Raw genomic sequence first — 21,485 nt, forward strand, 5'->3', positions numbered from 1 at the left:
TATTTTTATTTTTATTTTTTGAGACAGTTCTGATACCAGCCTAGGCTAGCTGGAAAACTGGAAAACCCAAACTGTCTTCAGATTCCTGCCTCTCTTATCTCTGCCTTCTGGCATTACAGGAATGCACCATTATGCTCAGTATGACTTCTTTTTCTGAATTAATTCTTTTGTTAGCTTTTCTATTCTTTTCCTTTCTCCTTTCCTTCTCTCCCTCCTCTACTCACTTACTCATTCCCTCCCTTCCTTCTTCCCTTCCTCCCTTCTTTCCTTTCCTTGCTGGTTCGTGGGCTTGAACTCTGGGACTTGGACTCACCAGGCTTATTTGTCCAAGGCTGATGTTCTAGAGCCACATCCTCAGCTCAGTGCTTTTGTTGGTCACTTGGAAATGGAGTTTTGAGGACTTTGCTGCCCTAGCAGCAATCCGTGATGCAAGGGGCCGATTTCTGAAGACACATCACTGATCCTCTATATCTCAGTTTCTTGAATAGCTAGGATTACAAAAATGAACCACCAGCACCCAGCTTATTTTTTAAAAATACTTCTTGAATAAGCATTTAGGGACATTCTAAGTGGGTTTTTGTCCTGTGGTTTTTCTCAGCATTGGGCTGTTTTCACTTGATTTTATATTTGTTTAGTTCCTTTTTCTATCAACTAATAAACCATCATAATTCCATAAAAATATTTGAAATGATTGAAATCAGTGCTTTTGTTCCTTAAGACTATTATTTCATGCATCTTCTCAGCTTTATTCATGTATATCAAAACTTTAAAAGATAGGAGACACTTGTAGCAGAAACTGTAAAACACCTGTGAGAGTGTACATTCCAGTAGGTATGTTATGGTTCATAATTTTGGAAGCAAGTACATTTTTCCCTTAAGTGCAAAGGTATTTCTCTTAAGAATATGATTTCTCATCAGGAAAGCAACTCCTTTTGTAATAGCTCCACAAAAAATAAAACACCTAGGAATTAACTAAAGAAGTGAAGGACCTCTATGATGAAAACTTTAAAAACCTGAAAAAGGAAATCAAAGCAGAACTTAGGAAATGGAAAAACCTCCCATGCTTCTGGATTGAAAGGATCAACATTGTGAAAATGGCAATACTTCCCAAGGCTATCTACAAATTCAATGCGATACCTATCAATATTCCAACCTCATTCTTCAATGAAATAGAAGAAGCAATCCAGAAATTCATATGGAACAGTAAAAACCCAAATAGTAAAAACAATCCTTAACAGAAAGAACAGTGCTGGAGGAATATCAATACCAAATTTCAAACTCTACTACAAAGCCATAGTAATCAAAACAGCTTGGTACTGGCACAAGAACAGACCTCAGGACCAATGGAATAGAATTGAAAACCCAGAAATGAACCCACAGACCTATAGCCACCTAATCTTCTATAAGGGACCTAAAAAAATAGAATGGAAGAAAGACCGCCTCTTCAGTAAATAGTGCTGGCAAAATTGGTAAATCATCTGTAGAAAACTAAAGCTAGATCCTTATTTATCACCCTGCACCAGAATCAACTCCAAATGGATCAAAGACCTTGAAGTCAAAGCAGACACTCTGAAAACATTACAGGATGGAATAGAAGAAACCCTAGGTTTCCTGGCACAGGCCAAAATTTTCTTAATAGAGACCCAGAAACCCAACAAATCAAAGAAACGTTGGACAAATGGGACTGTGAAGCTACAGAGCTTCTGCATGGCAAAGGACATAGCTAGCAAGATCAGTAGAAAGCCCACAGATTGGGAGATCTTCACTAGCCATAAAACGGATAAGAGTCTCATATCTAAAATATACTTGGAACTCAAAACATTAAATCCCCCAACAACAAATCCTCAAAGAAACACCTGCCTGATAAATAAGTGGGCTAAAGACTTAAAAGAGAAACTTCTCTGAAGAGGAAATAAAAATGGCCAATAGACACATGAAGAGATGCTCAACCTTTCTAGCCATAAAAGAAATGCAAATCAAAACAACATTGAGAATCCACCTCACCCCAGTTAGAATGGCTATAATAAAGAACTCTTAATAACAGCAGATGCTGGAGGAGATGTGGCCAGAAGGGAACTTACTACACTGTTGGTGGGAGTGTAAACTTGTTTAACCACTTTGGAAAGCAGTATGGAGGTTTCTCAAAAGATTCCACATAGAGCTCCCCTATGACCCAGCAATCCCACTTTTGGGCATTTACCCAAATGATCACAAACAAGGTCATACCAAAGCTACCAGCACGACCATGTTTATCACAGCATTATTTTTACAATAGCAAAGATATGGAACCAACCCAGATGCCCTTCAGTAGATGAATGGATCAAGAAAATGAGGTATAGATAATGGAATTCTGTGCCTCCATCAGAAAGAATAACATAGCCCAAATGGAAAGACTTGGAAAAAATTATATTAAGTGAAGTAAGCCAGGTGCAAAGAAACATAGGTCCCATGGTTTCCCTTATTTGCAATAACTAGTATATGTCTGGGACAAGCAGAGAAGGTCAAAAGCTATGTACATATGACCAGATAAGATGATGTAAAGCCCCAAGATAGGGACACAAGTAGTTTTTTTCTTTCTTGCTATTGTTTCTAGTGTATTTATAGTGTACCATGTGATTTTTATTTTTGTTGTTGTTGTTGCTTTGTATGTCCCTCCCCCATGGTATAACCCCTCTTTTCACTGTATTTTATCTATCTAATTTGGGGAGGGGAAGGGAAAAAAACAAAATGTTTAAATAGGGATACAGGTTGACCCATTATAACAATGAGATGTACAAGACACTATGTTGAAAAATGAACTTTACAATTTAGGTGGTAGGGGGAACAGGAGTGTAGTTGAGGAAGTAGGAGGGAAGGGAGGGTAGGGGAAAAACAAAGGAGGAGGCAACAATGCTTGATAAGAAATGTACTCATTACCTTGCTCATATAACTGTAACTTCTCTGTACAGTATTTTTACAATAAAAAACTTACTAAAAAAAGAAATTTTTTTAAAAAGGATATGATTTCTCAGCAGACATAGAGAATGACATAATTCAGTTGTTACCAGTTGTGACATTTGTGGAAAATGTTACCAACACTGGCCAACAGGCTTCACATGTATTTCTGGATATTTGTTTCCAAATCATTATCATTTTTAATGCAAAACTATGAATTAAGAGATCAGCTACAGTCCTTATTATTGGTTACTGATTATTGATTATTCTATTTTTCAACACTCAAAAGATACTTAAGGAAATACTTGTACTTGTCTTCAGAAATTAACCCCTTGCATTACTGATTGCTTGTACTTGTGACCCTTAGATTGTAGGGAATGGAAGTGAGCAGCAGCTGCAGAAAGAGCTAGCAGATGTACTGATGGATCCTCCCATGGACGACCAGCCAGGAGACAAGGAGCTTGTGGAAAGGTCACAACTAGATGGCGAAGGAGATGGGCCTCTTGCTAACCAACTCTCAGCTTCATCCACCATTAACCCTGTGCCATTAGTTGGGCTCCAGAAACCTGAGATGAGCCTGCCTGTGAAACCTGGACAAGGAGGTTAGGGTTGCTGCATTGCTTGCGTAATTGAAGGTTATTGTTTTTAATATTTTGGTGTCTGCCATGTGATTTGACTCCGAATAAGATAGGAATTATCTTGAATTATCTAAATTCTCTGGAAATTACAGATTCTACATTTAGGAAAATGTGTTTTATATACGTGTATGTGTGTATATATATATACATACATATGTAAATGCATATATATCATTCTGATTTTCCTTTTAACTGTATTTCAGTTACACTAAGGAAGGTATGGTAGTTAGATGACACTGAGAAGTGAATCTTCCCCCACCCCTCCATGGAGCTTTAAAGAGTTTTCCTAGACTAGCATCAGTGGCTCACACCTGTATTCATAGCTGTTCAGGAGGCTGAGATCTGAGGATCATGGTTTGAAGCCAGCGGGGGCTGGAAAGTCCATGAGACTCTTATTTACAGTTAACCACAAGAAATATACCAGAAGTGGAGCTATGGCTCAAGTGGTAGGGCACCAACCTTAAGCAAAAATGTTCAGGGACAGCACATAGACCCTGAGTCTTGAACTCAGGCTCTTGACCCATGACTAGGACCAAAAAAAAGTTTTCCCAGGAAAGAAGGAATTTGAATGCAGTGCTGCAGAAATTGAGAGACGATGCTTGGTGAATAGATGTTGGTTCCAGTAACTCTGTGAGTAATTGCTGCCAAGTTGGAAACGGGCATGTGCAAAACTAGACAGAAAAGTATAGTAAGAGAGAGAGAAAGAAAGGATTAGTTATAAAGCTTCATTTGAAAGGATGAGGTGATAGCAAGGATATTAAGTGAACACAATATAGTGGCTAAGATGGTAAATTAAAGAATTATAACTGTAGGTTCAGAAAGAAGACAGGATTGCCGAGAATGCTCAAATACTACATGTATATTTCAATTGAATTTAAGTTAGAAAGTCCAGTTGGAAGAGTTATAAAAGTGAATCAGGCCAGGTGCTGGTTGGTCACACCTGTAATCCTAGCTACTCAAGAAGCTGAGATCTGAGGATCACAGTTCAAAGCCAGCCCATGCAAGAAAGTCCATAAGACTCTTTTTTTTTTTCTTTTTTCTTTTTTAGTCGGTCTTGGGGCCTGAACTCTGGGCCTGGGCACTGTCCCTCAGCTCTTTAGCTCAAGGCTAGCGCTCTACCACTTGAGCCACAGCACCACTTCTGGGTTTTTCTGCTTATGTGGTACTGAGGACTTGAACTCAGGGCCTCATGCATACAAAGCAAGCACTCTACCACTGAGCCACCTTCCCAGCCCTCCATGAGACTCTTATCTCCAATAAACAACTAGAAAACTGGAAGTGGTAGAGCGCTAGCTTTGAGCTGAAGAGCTGAGGGACAGCACCCAGGCCCAGAGTTCAAGTTCCACTATCAACAACAACAAAAAAGAATCAGATCTGAATCTCGAGTGACTTTCAGGATTTGGAGTTAATTCTTAACTAATCTCCTAAACATTTTGCTGTTACTGTAGTGTAGGCTTTCTGGTTTCTGTGAGCAGTTTTTCTGAGCCTAAACATTACTTGAAGATTTTTATTTGCTTTTTATATCCAGACAAGATAAGAATGAAAAGAATCATCTCTAGTATTTGTTTCTTTCAGATTCTGAAGCATCAAGCCCTTTCACACCAGTGGCTGATGAGGACAGTGTGGTTTTCAGTAAACTAACCTATTTAGGCTGTGCCTCAGTTAATGCTCCAAGAAGTGAAGTAGAGGCCCTAAGAATGATGTCAATCTTAAGAAGTCAGTGTCAGATTTCACTGGACGTGACCCTGTCAGTGCCGAATGTATCTGAAGGAACTGTGAGGTGAGAGCAGCCTCTCGAAACGTATGTAAAATTCATATTAGATCTCTGATCTGTTTTACAAAGCAGCATTGGTCAGCAAAATGCATAATTATTTCATTCATTGAAAGCTTTCTTCATTTTCCAAGGATAATAACCTCATGAAAAATGGGATGTATACTCACCACGTACCAGTAGCTCACAACTAATCCTAGTTACTCAAGAGGCTGAGATCTGAGGATTACAGTTCAAAGCCAGCCTGAGCAGGAAAGTCCAGGAACTCCTATCTCATTAACCCTCCCTCCCCCACAAAAAAGCCAAAGGGAAGCTGTGGCTCAAGTGGTAGAGAGCTAGCTGTGAGCAAAAAAGCTAAGGGATACTGTCCAGGCCCTGCATTTATGGCCCAGGACCAGTACCAAAGAACCCCCCCCCCCCCAAAAAAAAAAAAAAAAAACAGGGAAACTCATTTGTCCTTGTTCTGTATATTCTCTACACCCAATCCAGTATAACACATTAGAGATTTAGTTTAGGGATAATTGAATACATTGACCATGATAGTCTGCCTAACTAATTTATATCTTACATATTCCCAGAGTAAAAATACTAGATTATGGGTCTGGGAAGGTGGCTCAGTGGTAGAGCGCTTGCCTTGCATGCAAGAGGCCCTGGGTTCGATTCCTAAGCACCACATGAGCAAAAAGAAAAAAAGCCAAAAGTGGCGCTGTGGCTTTAGTGGTAGAGTGCTAGCCTTGAGCTGAAGAGCTGAGGGACAGCACCCAGGCCCAGAGTTCAGGCCCCATGACCGGACCCAAAAAAGAACAAAAACAAAATACTAGATTGTCACACTATTTCAAAATAGAATTTCAGACTGAGTTTTGAAATTCCAAAATCCTATTGGTGTCAACCACTGGTGGTTTGCCCCTATAATCTTTTAGCTACTCAAGAGGCTCAGATTTGAGGATCACAGTTAGTGTCAGCCCAGGCAAGAAAGTCCATGAGACTCTTCTCCAATCAACTAGCAAAAAAACTGGAAGTAGAGTTGTGGCTCCAGTGTTAGAGCACTAGCCTTGAACAGAAAAAGCTAAGTGATAGCACTTAGTCTCTAAGTTCAAGCCCCATTACTAGCACACACAAAAAAGCAACAACGACCAACAAAACCTTGTTAAATGTTGGCTATTCCAGTGTTGTTGTTTTTTTTTTTCAAAGAAAACTGATACCCAGAGAAACTTTTAGAAAGGGCTATTGTTTGGCTGCTTATTGATATTTTTTATACAGATCTCCTTGCTTCCTCCAACCATAAGACCATATATGTAATTATGTAATTATTGTTTGAAAGATGTCTTGAGTTCTAACATGAATATAAGTTGGTAAATGTTCTACTCTTTTTATCTTTTTTATCTGAACAGACTCTTAGATCCTCAGACAAACATGGAAATAGCTAATTACCCTATCTACAAAATCCTCTTCTGTGTCAGAGGGCATGATGGAACTCCTGAGAGTGACTGTTTTGCTTTCACTGAAAGTCACTACAATGCAGAACTCTTCAGAATACACGTCTTCCGGTGTGAGATACAAGAAGCTGTGAGTCCTTAAGAGAAAAATTTCACCTTGACCCCATGGCTGCTAGGAATATCAGAGGAGAGCAGTTGGATATTTCTTGATTGGGTTAGATCTGCATCTTCATTCCAACAGTGGGTTAGACCTGCATCTTCATTCCAGCAGTGCCTTTTGCAGACTATTCTTTTTTTTTTAATTTTATTTTATTTTATTTGTGAACATACTGTACAGAGGAGTTACAATTACGTGGGCAGGATAATGCGTACATTTCTTACCAAGCATTGCAGCCTCCTCCTTTGTTTACCCTTCACATCCCTTCCCAGCCTCCCCCCTCCCCCCCAATCCCAATCCTTCTCCTTCCCCCCCCCCCCCCCCCCCCCCCCCCCCCCGCACTGACGTTGTAAAGCTAGTTGTACTTCTCATTGTTGTAACAGGTCCACCTATATCCTTAAACAACTGGTTTTTCCCCCTCTCCTCCACAAGTTATACTGACATCAAATATAGTGAAAGCAGGGGTTATACTGTGGGGGAGGGATATACAAAGCAACAAAGAAATAATCTTAAAAATGCGTTAGAAACACATGCATGAAAGAAAAAAACAATAAAATACACATCTAAGGATTCATTTTCCTGACATCACATTATCTGACCTTTTCCGCTTGACTCATACATATACTATATATTGCAAATAAGGGAAACCATGGGACCTATGTTTCTTTGGGCCTGGCTTACTTCACTTAATATAATTTTTTCCAAGCTTTTCCATTTCCTAACAAATGGGGCAATGTCATTCTTTCTGATGGAGGCATAGAATTCCATTGTGTATATATACCACATTTTCTTGATCCACTCATCTACTGAGGGGCATCTGGGTTGGTTCCATATCTTAGCTATGGTAAATAATGCTGCAATAAACATTGTTGTGCTGGTAGCTTTAGTGTGGTCTTGTTTGTAAACATTTGGGTAAATGCCCAAAAGTGGGATTGCTGGGTCATAGGGGAGTTCTATGTGAAGTCTTTTGAGGAACCTCCATACTGCTTTCCAAAGTGGTTGAACAAGTTTACATTCCCACCAACAATGAAGTAAGGTTCCTTTCTGTCCACATCCCCTCCAGCATCTGTTGTTGTTAGAGTTCTTGATTTTTGCCGTTCTAACTGGAGTGAGGTGATATCTCAATGTTGTTTTGATTTGCATTTCTTTTATAGCTAGGGATGTTGAACATTTCTTCATGTGTCTATTGGCCATCCTTCTTTCTTCTTCAGAGAAGTTTCTCTTTAAGTCTTTCGCCCACTTATTTATTGGGCAGTTGTTTCTTTGAGGATTTGTTGTTGGGGGGTTTAATTTTTTGAGTTCCAAGTATATTTTAGATATAAGACCCTTGTCTGTTGTATGGCTAGTAAAGATCTTCTCCCAATCCGTGGGCTTTCTATTGATCTTGCTAGCTATGTCTTTTGCCCTGCAGAACCTCTACAACTTTATGCAATCCCATTTGTCCAACCTTTCTTTGATTTGTTTTGTTTCCGGGTCTCTATTCAGAAAATTTCGGCCTGAGCCAAGGGACCTAGGGTTTCTCCTATTCCATCCAGTAATGTTTTCAGAGTGTCTGCTTTGAGTTCAAGGTCTTTGATCCATTTGGAGTTGATTCTGGTGCAGGGTGATATATAAGGATCTAGCTTAAGTTTTCTACATGTAGTTAACCAATTTTGCCAGCACTATTTACTGAAGAGGTTGTCTTTCTTCCATTCTGTTGTTTTAGCTCCCTTATCGAAGATTAGATGGCTATAGGTCTGTAGGTTCATTTCTGGGTTTTCAATTCTATTTCATTGGTCCTGAGGTCTGTTCTTATGCCAATACCAAGCTGTTTTGATTACTATGGCTTTATAGTAGAGTTTGAAGTTTGGTATTGATATTCCTCCAGCCGTGTTCTTTCCATTGAGGAGTGTTTTTGCTATTCGGGGTCTTTTATTGTTCCATATGAATTTTTGGATTGCCTCTTCTATTTCCTTGAAGAATGAGGTTGGAATTTTGATAGGTATTGCGTTGAATTTGTAGATAGCCTTGGGAAGTATTGCCATTTTCACGATGTTAATCTTTCCAATCCAGGAGCATGGGAGGTTTTGCCATTTTTTAAGTTCTGTGTTGATTTCCTTTTTTAAGATTTTAAAGTTTTCATCATAGAGGTCCTTCACTTCTTTAGTTAAGTTAATTCCTAGGTATTTTATTTTTTGTGGGCCTATTACAAATGGAGTTGCTTTCCTAATTTCAGCCACACTTTCCTCATTGTTGGCATACAGAAAAGCCATTGATTTTTGGGGGTTAATTTTATAACCTGCTACTTTGCCAAAGTTTTGAATCAGCTTGAGTAATTTGGGAGTGGAGTCTATGGGATTCTTTAAATACAAGATCATGTCATCTGCAAAGAGGGAGAGTGTTATTTCTTCTTTCCCTATTTGGATCCCCTTTATGTCTGCATCTTGTCTTATTGCTGTAGCTAGGCATTCTAATACTAGATTGAAGAGAAGTGGAGAGAGTGGGCATCCTTGTCTTGTTCCTGAATTAAGAGGAAATGGCTTTAGTTTTTCACCATTGAGTATAATGCTGGCTGTAGGTTTGTCATATACAGCCTTTATTGTATTGAGGAATGTTCCATGGATTCCTAATTTTTCCAAAACCTTCATCATAAAGGGGTGTTGGATCTTGTCGAATGCTTTTTCTGCATCTATTGAGATAACCATATGGTTCTTATTCTTGCTCCTGTTGATGTGATGAATAATATTAATTGATTTGCATATATAGAACCAGCTTTGCATCCCTGGAATGAATCCTGTTTGATCATGGTGTATGATTTTTTGGATGAATTGTTGAAGTCGATTGGCCAAAATTTTGTTGAGAAGTTTTGCATCAATGTTCATCAAAGAAATGGGTCTATAGTTCTCTTTCTTTGATGAGTCCCTGCCTGGTTTTGGGATGAGGGTTATGATGGCTTCATAGAATGTGTTCGGTAGTGAGCTTTCTCTTTCAATTTCATTGAAGAGTTGGAGGAGTATTGGTGTGAGCTCTGCTTTGAAGGCCTTGTAAAATTCCACTGTAAAACCATCTGGTCCTGGACTTTTCTTAGCTGGGAGGTCTCTTATTGCTGTTTCTATTTCAATGCTTGATATGAGCCTGTTAAGCTGGTTTAACTCATCTTGGTTTAGTTTTGGCATGTCAATATTTGCTAGGAAAAGGTCCATTTCTGTCAAGTTCTCAAACTTATTAGCATAAAGTTTTGAGAAGTATTCCCTTATAATGTTCTGAATCTTGGTTGTTTCCGTGGTGATGTTTCCATTCTCATCTCTGAGTTTATTAATTTGGGTGTGTTCTCTTCTTTTTCTGATAAGATTTGCTAAGGGTCTGTCAATTTTGTTAAGTTTTTCGAAGAACCAACTCTTTGTTTTGTTGATTCTTTCTATAGTTTTTTTGGATTCTAATTCATTTAATTCTGATTTAATTTTGATTATTTCTTTCCGTTTACTGGATTGGGGTTCATCTTGCTGCTCTTTTTCAAGGAGATTTAGATGTGTCATTAAATTGCTAGTTTCAGATCTCTCCAATTTGTTGATGTAGGAGCTCAGAGCTATAAATTTGCCTCTGAGTACTGCCTTTGCTGTGTCCCAGAGGAGCTGGTAATTTGTGTGTTCATTTTTGTTGAATAGCATGAATATTTGAATTTCCTTTCTAATCTCTTCCATGACCCACTCTTGATTCAGCAATGTGTTGTTCAGCCTCCATGTGATACCGGACTTTCTTTGGTGGCTTTTGGTGTTGAGTTCTAATTTTATTCCCTTGTGGTCAGAGAGAATGCAAGGTATAACTTCAATGTTTCTGAATTTAGACAAGTTTGCTTTGTGGCCTAAAATGTGGTCTATTTTAGAAAACGTTCCATGTGCTGCTGAGAAAAACCTGTATTCTGATGCTGCTGGGTGAAATGTTCAGTAGATGTCTGTTAAGTCTAGTTGATCTATGCAGCTGTTTAGATCTGCGGTTTCTCTGTTGAGTTTTTGCCGAGTTGATCTATCTAGTGGGGAGAGTGGTGTGTTAAAATCCCCAACAATTAACGTCTTTGGATCTATATGGGATTTGAGGGAAAGTAGTGTTTCTCTGATAAATTTGGGTGCTCCATTGTTTGGCGAATAGATATTTAGAATTGTAATATCCTCCTGAAGGAGAGATCCTTTAATTAGTATGTAGCGACCTTCTTTATCTCTTCTCACGAATTTTAATTTGAAGTCTATTTTATCTGATATTAGGATTGCAACTCCCGCCTGTTTATGGGGGCCGTTTGCTTGGTAGATTTTGTTCCAGCCTTTAACATTGAAAATGTGTTTGTTTTTACGGGCAAGATGTGACTCCTGCAGGCAGCACATAGAAGGGTCTTGTTTTTTAATCCAACTAGACAGTCTATGTTGCTTAATTGGAGAGTTCAGTCCGTTAACGTTAAGAGATAGGACTGAGAGGTATTTGGGAGTTCCTGCCATGTTATCCACCTTCTTGGGGGCTGCGAAAACTGGGTTCTTCCTATGGTTCTTGGATTCTCAGTTTGGGTACAGTTTCTTGGCCTTTGTTGCGGTCTTGTTGGTTTTCTATGTGTAGGACATCTTTAAGAATCTTTTGTAGGGCTGGTTTGGTGGAGATGTATTGTTTCAATTTTTCTTTGCTATGGAAGGTTTTTATTTGGCCTTCAGTTATGAAGGAGAGTTTAGCTGGGTACAGTATTCTTGGTTGATAGTTGTTTGTTTTTAGGGCATGGCATACATCATTCCAGGCTCTTCTTGCTTTGATTGTCTCTGCTGAGAAATCTGAGGTGATTCTAATTGGTTTCCCTTTATAGGTGATTACCCTTTTCTCCTTGACAGCTTTAAGTACCTTTTCCTTGGTCTGAGTTGATCCTGTGTGGATTATAATGTGATGGTGGGATGTCCTATTCTGGTCTGGTCTGTTTGGGGTTCTAAAAGCTTCTTGTATCTGAATAGGCCTATCTTTTTGTATGTTTGGGAAGTTCTCTGCTAGGATCCTGTTAAACAAATTTCCTAGACCATTAACTTCTGTTTCTAGGTGCTCTTCTACCCCCATTATCCTTAGATTAGGCCTTCTGATGGTGTCTTCCAAGTGTTGGATAGATCTATCATATTTCTTGGACTTGTCTTGATTGGTTGTATGTTCTTTCTCTATAATATCTAGGCTGTCTTCAATCCCTGAGATTCGATCTTCTGCATGGTCTAACCTGCTGTCAAGACTCTCTACTTTGTTTTTTATCTCTATTCCTTCTAATTGGTCAGCTTTGATGGCTTCAAGTTCTTTGTTGAAGCTCTGTTTTAGGTCTTGTATGAATTTCTTTACTTCCTTAATTTGGTGTTCAGTGTTTGTTCTCAAATCACTTAGTTGATTGGTTATGGTTTCTTTGGACTCCCATTCCTTCTGTTGGGTTCCATTCAGCATTCCCTTTGTGGTCTCCCTGACTTCCTTCAGCTCTTTGTTAATGGATTCCATGAATGCCTTTAGTGATCTTTGTGTATTCTCTACCTGGTCTCTCAATTCCTGAATTACTCTTTGATTAGCTTCCTCCTGTTTGTGGGATTCCTGCAGTTCTCTTTGAGTGTTCTCAGCCTGCTCATGCCATTCCTCCCTTTCTCTTTGAGTATTCTCAAGTTGTTCACGCAAATCCTGTATCAGTTTTTGAGTAGCTTTGCAGACTATTCTTACAGACCTAAACTTGTCAGGATTATTTTTTATTATTAAAAAAATATGTTCAGATAGTTTGTAACATTTAAGAAGTAATTTTTCACTTGTATTTCTAATGTATTTTTACTTTTTAAACTCCTCTTTGGTGATTTTACTTCTTGCTTTAGTTACTTAACAGATAATGTGCTAAAATAAATAAGTAGGAGAAAGGTGTTTATTCCTCAAAGTGGCTAACGTTCTAGCTTTAATAAAACTATTTCCTGTCTTAATGGTAACAGCCCCAATTTCTAATGTCTGGTTGTAGGTAAGCCGGATACTTTACAGCTTTGCCACTGCCTTCCGCCGCTCTGCCAAGCAGACCCCCCTTTCAGCCCCTGCAGCACCGCAGACTCCTGACAGTGACATCTTTACCTTCTCTGTGTCTTTAGAAATAAAAGAAGATGATGGGAAAGGTTACTTTAGGTAGGAATTTTATTCATTTTATTGAATTTATATTAGTTGTTATGCAATCTATGGTTTAAGAGAAACTCTTTATGTCAGTTTATATACGTTTAATACCATGGAGCAATTACTTGTGTGAGAAATGAATATAAGCAAATATACAGCAAGATATAAAGTATAAAGCATTAAAAAAAATCTTGTAGAAAACACGTTATTACCTTATTTTAGTCAAATTTACAGTAGCTATCTGAATGCTGGTAAGTATTGTGCCTCAAGTTATTTCCACTGGATTTGTAGCTGCTTTGTTTCCTTATTTTATTTTTGGTTGGTTTTTATGTAGACATCTTTAAGCTTTTGACAAGTATTCCATTGAACACAGTTGAAGAATCCGCCTTAGGGCTTCCACATAGATTTAGAAATAGCTGGTTATGATTTTTAAGTAAAATGATAATTCTTTGAGATGTATGAAGAACTCTGGAATAAAAATCAAAATGTAAATTTAATTATTACTATTATTAACAATGGTCCCTTTCCCAAATTTCTTTACATCTTCTGGCAGTAGTTTCCTTATTTATTGAATGCTGTGGCTACACTCTAAAGTCCTTCTTGAAGTAAGGTTTTATAGTTGCAAATGACTGAGCTATTTTCTTTATATAGGTCATATCATTAAATGGGTGATCAAAAATCAGTATTTTACATACAAGTCTCCTTTCTCTATGGCTACTTAAAAATGGTTAAAATTAAAATGTAAAATTATAAATAATCTCTAATAATTATTTAAATTAGAAAGTACATTGACAGCTTCAGTTAACATTAGTAATGCTTGGTCTCCCTTTATATTGTAATTGGCATGCCCTCTGGTGGTCAATTTGTGTACAGTGGCAATTCAGCTTTTATTTAAGAACTAAAGGAGGCATTATGTTCTGCCTTCATATTAGCTATGTTCTTTTTCTTTCTTTTTTTGGGGTGGGAGGAACTGCGGTTTGAACTTAGAGTCTTGTACTTGCTAGAGAGTACTGTAGCGCTTGAACCACTCCTTCAGCTCTTCTTGTTCTGGTTATTTTTGAGATAGGGTCTTACTTTTTACCTGGGCTAGGCTGGACTTTGATCTTCCTATTTATTGTTCCTATTAAGGTGTGATAATGGAAATACCACCATACCTAGCTTTTTCTGTTGAGATGAGGTCTTGTAAGCGGGCCTAAAACCTCTTTGGATCTCAGCTTCCCACATAGATTTAATGACAGGCATGACCATCAGTGCCAGCTCATTAGCTACGGTTTTTTTGTTTTGTTTTGTTTTGTTTTTGTGAAAATACTGTACAGAGGGGTTACAATTACACAGGCAAGATAATGAGTACATTTCTTATCAAGCATTGTAGCCTCCTCCTTTGTTTCCTCTTTCCATCCCTTCCCATCCTACCTCGCCCCCCACCTAATCCTCCCCCACCCCCACCAAAGTTTTAAAGTTCATTTTTCCAAATAACGACTTGTACATCACATTGTACATTGTAATCCATTGTTGCAATGGATCCACCTGTATCCCTATTTAAACGATTTGTTTTTTCCCTTCCCCTCCACAAATTATACCAACCTCAAATACAGTGAAAGCAAGGGTTATACCATGGGGGAGCAACAAAGCAACAAAGAAATAATCTTATAAATGTGTTAGAAACAATCACCTGAAAGAAAAAAAAAATTTGAATCCATATCATAGGGTTCATTTCCCTAACATCAACTTATCTGACCTTTTCTGCTTGACTCAGACATATACTAGTTATTGCAAATAAGGGAAACCATGGGACTTAAGTTTCTTTGGGACTGGCTTACTTCACTTAATATAATTTTGACATTGCCCCATTTGTTAGGAATTGGAAAGACTAGGTACGTTTTTTGTTGTTCCAATATTGAGAACTCGACTTCATGCTCTCACTTAGCTTTTTGGCTCAAGACTGATGTTCTACCACTGAGGCCATACCTCTACTTCTGGCTTTTTGCTAATTGGAGATAGAAGTCTCAAAGACCTCCTGCCTGGGCTGGCCTTGAGCCAAGATCTTCAGATCTCAGCCTGAGTAACTAGGATTACAGGCATGAGCCTCCAGTACCTGGCTTAGATACTTTTTTTTTTTTCTTTTATCAGTGTGCTGATCCTAGGGCTTGAACTCAGGGCCTGAGTGTTGTCCTTAAACTTCTTTTGCTCAAAGGTAGCACTGTACCACTTGAGCCACAGCTCACTTCTGGCTTTTTGGAAGTTTATTAGAGATAAAGAGTCTCACAGACTTCCTGTCTGAACTAATAACTTCAAACACTTATAGCCTCCTAAGTAGCTAGCTAGGGTTATAGGGGTGAGCTCCCATCACCTGACTGAGCTATATTCTTCCTCTTCTTTCTTCTTTCTTTCCTCCTCTCTTCTTCTTTCTTCTTCCTCCTCCTCCTCCTTCCTTCTTTTTTCTTCCTTCTTTTTTTCTTCCTTCTCTTTCTGGGCCTGGGCATTGTCCCTCAGCTCTTCAGCTCAAGGCTAGTACTCTACCACTTGAGCCACAGCGCCACTCCTCTTCTTCCTTCTTTCTTCTTTTTTCTTCTTCCTTCTTCCTTCTTCTTTCTTCTTCCTTCTTCCTTCTTCATTCTTCCTTTTCTTCTTCCTTTCTTATTCTTTCCTTCTTTCTTTTTTTCTTCCTTCTCCTTCTCATTCTTCTTCTGTCTCCTCCTCCTCTTTCCTTTTTCCTTCTTCCTTCTTTCTTTTCCTTCTCCTTCACTTCTTCCTCCTCCTCCTTTTTTTTTTTTAAATGGGGCTTGAACTCGGATCCTGGGCATTGACTCCAAGCCACAGTTCCACTTCCAGTTTTCTGGTGGTTCATTGAAGATATGTTGAAAATGAACTTTACAACTTCAGGGTGAGGGGAGGGAAGAATTAGGGAGGTGGGAGGGAAGGGATGGGATAGTAGGGGAAAAACAAAGGGGGGAGTTACAATGCTCAATAGGAAATGTACTCATTACCGTACTCATGTAACTGTAACCCCTCTGTACAGTATCTTTACAATAATTTTTTTTTTAAAGAGTCTTACCCAGGCTGGCTTTGAACTGTATTCCTCAGATCTCAGCTTCCTGAGTAGCTAATTATAGCCATGAGCCATCAGTGCTGGACTTAATCTACATTCTTAAAGCATCACTTCAGGAGGTATTCTTGTCAATGGGGAAAGGAAATTGAAGTTTACATAGTTTTTAATGTTTTCCTTCCTAAGAAATAAGTTTCTTTAGGCTGTACTTTTCCCTTTTTTTGAAGATTTTTATGTAACTCCTGTTTCTAAATTCTAATTATGAATAGAAAAGATGTCTCAGAAACATGTTGGATAACTTGTCTCCCTTCTGAGATCAGACATATTCAAGTATAATGACTATACACATCTCTATTTATTGCCATAAGTACTATTAGAGCCTTGGATGATCATATTTGCTTGTCACATTTTTTTAGGATATTGTTTTCTCTTTCTTTTTTTAATGGGGGTTTACTGTAAGTACTACTGTGTTAACTCCTTCTAGTGATGAAATAATTGAAAAACATTTCTTGTCAGATTTTACCACCAGGAGCTTAGTATTGACATATACTTTAGCATCCACAGAACATAGAGACTAGGGTATCTACTGACACTTGAAAATTGGGTTTGTCAGGGCTGGGAAGGTAGCTCAGTGGTAGAGTGCTTGCCTTGCATGCATGAGGCCCTGGGTTCGATTCTTCAGCACCACATAAGCAGAAAAAGCCGAAAATGGCACTGTGGCTCAAGTGATAGAGTTGCTAGCCTTGAGCTGAAGAGCTGAGGGACAGTGCCCAGACCCAGAGTTCAGGCCCCACAACTTACAAAAGCAAAAAAGAAAAGGAAGAAAGAAAATTGGGTTCCTCTATATTATAAGTTGAATTTCTGTCAACCACAAATACTAAATTTGGCATGTCAAAGTTGTCTTTGAACATGTTTGTTATTTCTAGACATCTTTGTTAAGATTCTTTGACATTTTCCAATCTAAGTGTTATATAATATTCTTGAACTTGGTTAGTATGTAAATACAGATGGGTTTTAAACTAGTTTCCAGTTACTTTTAGCTGGAGTACATACTTAGAGCTCTCATCTAGCCATTTATTTTTATTTTATTTTTTAATTTTTTGTTGGTCGTGGGGTTGAATTCAGGGCCTGAGCACGGTCCCTAAGCTTGTTATGGGGAAAAGAGTCCATCACTCAGAGACAGTCTCATGTAAAATGATGGGTTTATTGGGGAAGTGGATAGCTGACCAGTCAAGAATGCAGAACAGACTCTGGAGCTGAAACTGCTACCCCAAATGGCCCACAAGCTAGGGTTTTAAAAGGCAAAATCCATGTGGTCAAGCCTGGCCACATGCAAGTGGCCAGCAGGATTGTAACATGAATAAAGATTGCATATTTATGTCAGTGGCCAATGGGGTTACAGTCCGTCTCATAGTAACTGTTTGAACTAACCTATCATTCTGGTTTGAATTGGTTCGTGAATTTGGGGTCTCCACATAAAGCAGATGGATATTCTTACTCATGGGAGCTGTACATTTCAGAAACATAATGTCATATGTCCGTGCATCCTTGAAGCTGGGGTTGTTACAAAGACAGCTACAAGAGATTTATTACAAAGATAGCTATAGGAGGATACACAACATGGCAAGGCAGGCACCATTCTAATTAGGCAGGGTATGAGATAGAGCTGAAGTCCGTGTGAAATATGTTTTAAGGTCTCCCATAAAGGGACCTTGTTTTCAGTAAAGCGTCAATTTCTCAGCTTAGTTTTTCTCACACAGTCTGGGACCCTAACAGTCTAGGAGACCCTTCCCCCCTATAAGCTCTACCACTTTGAGCCATAGCACTACTTCTGATTTTCTGGTGGTTAATTGGAGATCAGACTCTCACAGACTTTCCAGCCCAGGCTGGCTTGGAACTACAATCCTTAGATCTCAGCCTCCTGAGTAGCTAGGATTACAGGCTTGAGCCACTGGTGCCCCAGCAAATTCCTTCTTTTTTTTTTTTTCTTTTCTTTTTTTGTCAGTCATGGGGCTTGAACTTGTCCTGGGCACTGTCTCTCAGCTTTTCTGCTCAAGGCTAGTGCTGTACCACTTTGAGCCACAGCGCCACTTCCTCATCTAGCTGTTTGTTTCATCTATCTCTGGTTCTACTGCTATTATATAAAATTTGTCTAGAAGTAGATACAATTTAGATGTACTGTAAATTGAATAAATGCTACAAGCAACTGTTTGTATTGTGTTTGAGAATGAAGGGACTAGATGGTGTGAGAAATGAAGGCATTATTTTGATAAACTGGCCTTTTAAGAGTATTTTTTATAAAGCTAATGACTACTAACTTACCAGTGTTACTTTACAATGAATGATAATTAGTATTAATATAATAAATATGCCATAGCTTAAAGCCAGCCCTTTTTATTGTTAGACAATAGTTTATCATTGGCTATAACTCCTTTATCTCTGTTATATTTTAGAGATAACTTGTTTTGAAATTCAAAGTATTTATGATTAAGTATCTTTTTCTTCATTATGCATAATAAGACACTAATGATTTACAAAATTTAGTGACTAGTCAAGCCCCATAATCTTAACTACTCAGGAGACTGAGATATGAGGATTGAGGTTTGAAGCCAGCCAGGTAGGAAAGGTCAAGATTCTTAACTCCAATAAGCTACTCAGAAAAAGCAGGAAGTGATACTGTGGCTCAAGTGGTAAAGTGCTAGCCTTGAGCAAAAAGAATCTCAGGAATAGTGCCCAGGCTCTGAGTTTAAGCCCCAGGACAAGAAAGAGAGAGGGGGGGAAGGGAGGGAGAAAGGGAGAGGGAGGGAAAAGAAACACTTAGGGACCAAATATTTTTTAAAATTTTTATATATAGATATATATATATTTTTTTTTTTTTTTTCCGGTCGTGTGGCTTGAACTCTGGGCCTAGGTACTGTCCCTCAGCTCTTCAGCTCAAGGCAACTGCTCTACCACTGGAGCCAGAGTGCCATTTCCAGTTTTCTGGTAGTTAATTGGAGATAAGAGTCTCAAGGACTTTCCTGTCCAGGCTGGCTGTGAACTGTGATCCTCACATCTCAGCCCACTGAGTAGCCAGGATTACAGGCGTGAGTCACCAGCGCCCGGCAGGGACCAAATATTTAAAAAGTTAACTTTAAGAAAAATTATATTGCCTTAAGTGATGATGATTTATATCAGGATGATATAAAAATGATGATCTTTTTTTTTTTTTTTTTTGGTAATATTTGAAAATTAGGCATAGAATCAGAAGTGAAAGAAAAATTGCCTAAATAAATTTAATCAAACATGTTTGTCTGTAGTGCTGTTCCCAAAGATAAGGACAGACAATGCTTCAAACTACGCCAAGGAATTGATAAGAAGATTGTCATCTATGTGCAACAAACAACTAATAAAGAACTCGCCATTGAAAGGTAAGCATATTTAGTAAGCTTAGTTTGAATATAAATTTTGTTGATTATCATTTTAGCTATCCTGTATTTCAAAATATATTTATAGTCTTTTGACATCTAGGGGATTCTTTTGCTTATTGTAGTTGAATGCTCTATTACTTTGAAATTAACTCCCATACCAGGAAATGGAAACAGGAGTTTTTCTCTTGTTGTTCTTGTTTTCTTCTTGTCTTGTTTGTTCATTTATCTGTTTTTGGGAGGACATGGGAGGGGCACAGAAATGGAAGGACAAAGGGTGAACAAATGCAGCAGTGGTACTCATTAGACACTATGTTGAAATGAACTTTATAACTTGTAGATAGGAACATGAGGGGAAACTGGGAGAGGCAAGGGAAAGGATGATATTGTCCAAAAAGAAATGTACTCGTTACATGACTTATGTCACTCTAACTCCTCTGTATATCACCCTTATAATATCAATAGAAAAAAGTTTTAAAGAAATAACTCCCATAAATCCTCAGCTATTATGTTAATATCAGGTATGTGGTAATAGAAAACAGTTAAAGAAGTAAAGATTACAACATTTTTCTTTATTAAGATTAAGTAAATACAAAAATTTCACAGTATTGTTGCATAATGATACCTACCTACACTCACCAACACATTTTAACCTTCACAATACTAATTGTCATTATCTTGATCTACACATCTTACGAAATATACAGATTTTAACAATAAAACTATTTTTCCATATTGGGCGATTTGTGTATTTCTTTTTTTTTTGGAGGGGGGATCCAGTCGTGGGGCCTGAACTATGGGCCTGGGCACTGTCCCTCAGCTCTTCAGCTCAAGGCTAGTGCTCTACCACTTGAGCCACAGTGCCACTTCTGGCTTTTTTCTTTTTTCTTATATGGTGCTGAGGAATCGAACCCAGGGCCTCAAGCATGCAAGCGCTCCACCACTGAGCCACCTTCCCAGCTCCGGATTTGTATATTTCTTTGCTTTTGCTTAGTGTTAGCTGTTTCCTCTTTCTCTCTCATTCCCTGTCTCCCATCTCTGCCCTTGAGTTGCTTAGTTCACTATCATCAATGTCCACTGTAGCTGATGGGCCCCTCTGCTGTATTTTTTCACCCGTTTTCCTCTAGTTCTGTCCCCCCATCATAGCTTCCCTCACATGTGCACATATATACACCATATATGGGGTCAAGAACTTGGAGTCATCTAGAAGCTATATGACAAAGTAAGAAGAGGTCCTTTGTTTCTTGGGTCCTGTTTACTTTGTCATATCTCATTGCATTTTGAATCTAACATCTACATATCTAGGAGAATATACACTATATGTCTGTCTGATCTTGGCTTATCTCAATCAACATGATTTGTTCTAGTTCCATTCATTTCCCTGTAAATGCCATTATTTTGTTCTTTCTAATGGCCATGTAATATTCCATTGTATATAGGTACCATAGTTTTTGGATCCATTCATCTGTGGTGGGACATCTGGGTTGTCTTCATATCTTGGTTATTGTGAATAATGTAGCAATGAACATGGAGGTGCATATGTCCTTGTATCCTGTTTTCAGTTCTATGGGTAGATGCCTATGAGTGGTATGGCTGGGTCATAGGGAAAGTCTATGTTTAGTTTTCAGGCTGCTTTCCAGAGTAGTTGTATTAGTTTACATTTAACAACACTATTTTATAGCTAATTCTAATAACTGCCTTTTTTCTGTCTATAAGAAGTTTTTATTTAAGTGATCAAATTTCAATTTTGGGGGAGGTATAGGAGGTTTATTTCTTTTTCTTCAAATTTATGTGATTTCTGTCTCTATAGATGCTTTGGTCTCCTCCTAAGCCCAGGAAAAGATGTACGAAATAGTGACATGCATTTATTAGATTTGGTAAGTTAGATTTTCTTTTTGCTGAAAGATTATATACTTTTTCCTTAGGTTGTTTTACTTCATATCATCAGAATCTAACATTTATGAAGGCATTCTCATAAG

General features: G+C 38.3%; 1 protein-coding gene and 1 non-coding gene across 6 annotated transcripts in view; both read left to right on the forward strand.

Annotated features, from left to right (window-relative positions):
- Rabgap1 (RAB GTPase activating protein 1) overlaps window positions 1-21,485 on the forward strand; it is a 156,022-nt gene that overhangs the window by 45,815 nt on the left and 88,722 nt on the right. For all 5 annotated transcript variants that reach the window (XM_042678642.1, XM_042678644.1, XM_042678640.1 and 2 more), the window contains exons 3-8: window positions 3,302-3,536; window positions 5,148-5,352; window positions 6,735-6,909; window positions 12,911-13,068; window positions 19,399-19,509; window positions 21,317-21,383. In XM_042678642.1, the coding sequence (XP_042534576.1) occupies window positions 3,302-3,536; window positions 5,148-5,352; window positions 6,735-6,909; window positions 12,911-13,068; window positions 19,399-19,509; window positions 21,317-21,383 (951 nt within the window). The remainder of the gene's footprint in view (window positions 1-3,301; window positions 3,537-5,147; window positions 5,353-6,734; window positions 6,910-12,910; window positions 13,069-19,398; window positions 19,510-21,316; window positions 21,384-21,485) is intronic.
- On the forward strand, window positions 5,952-6,016 carry Trnaa-ugc. The gene has a single exon. It is a non-coding gene; the product is annotated as a tRNA-Ala (tRNA).

The sequence above is a fragment of the Dipodomys spectabilis genome, unplaced genomic scaffold (assembly GCF_019054845.1).
Source record: "Dipodomys spectabilis isolate Male_0828 unplaced genomic scaffold, ASM1905484v1 ptg000046l, whole genome shotgun sequence".
In the NCBI taxonomy this organism is placed as follows: Eukaryota; Metazoa; Chordata; class Mammalia; order Rodentia; family Heteromyidae; genus Dipodomys; species Dipodomys spectabilis.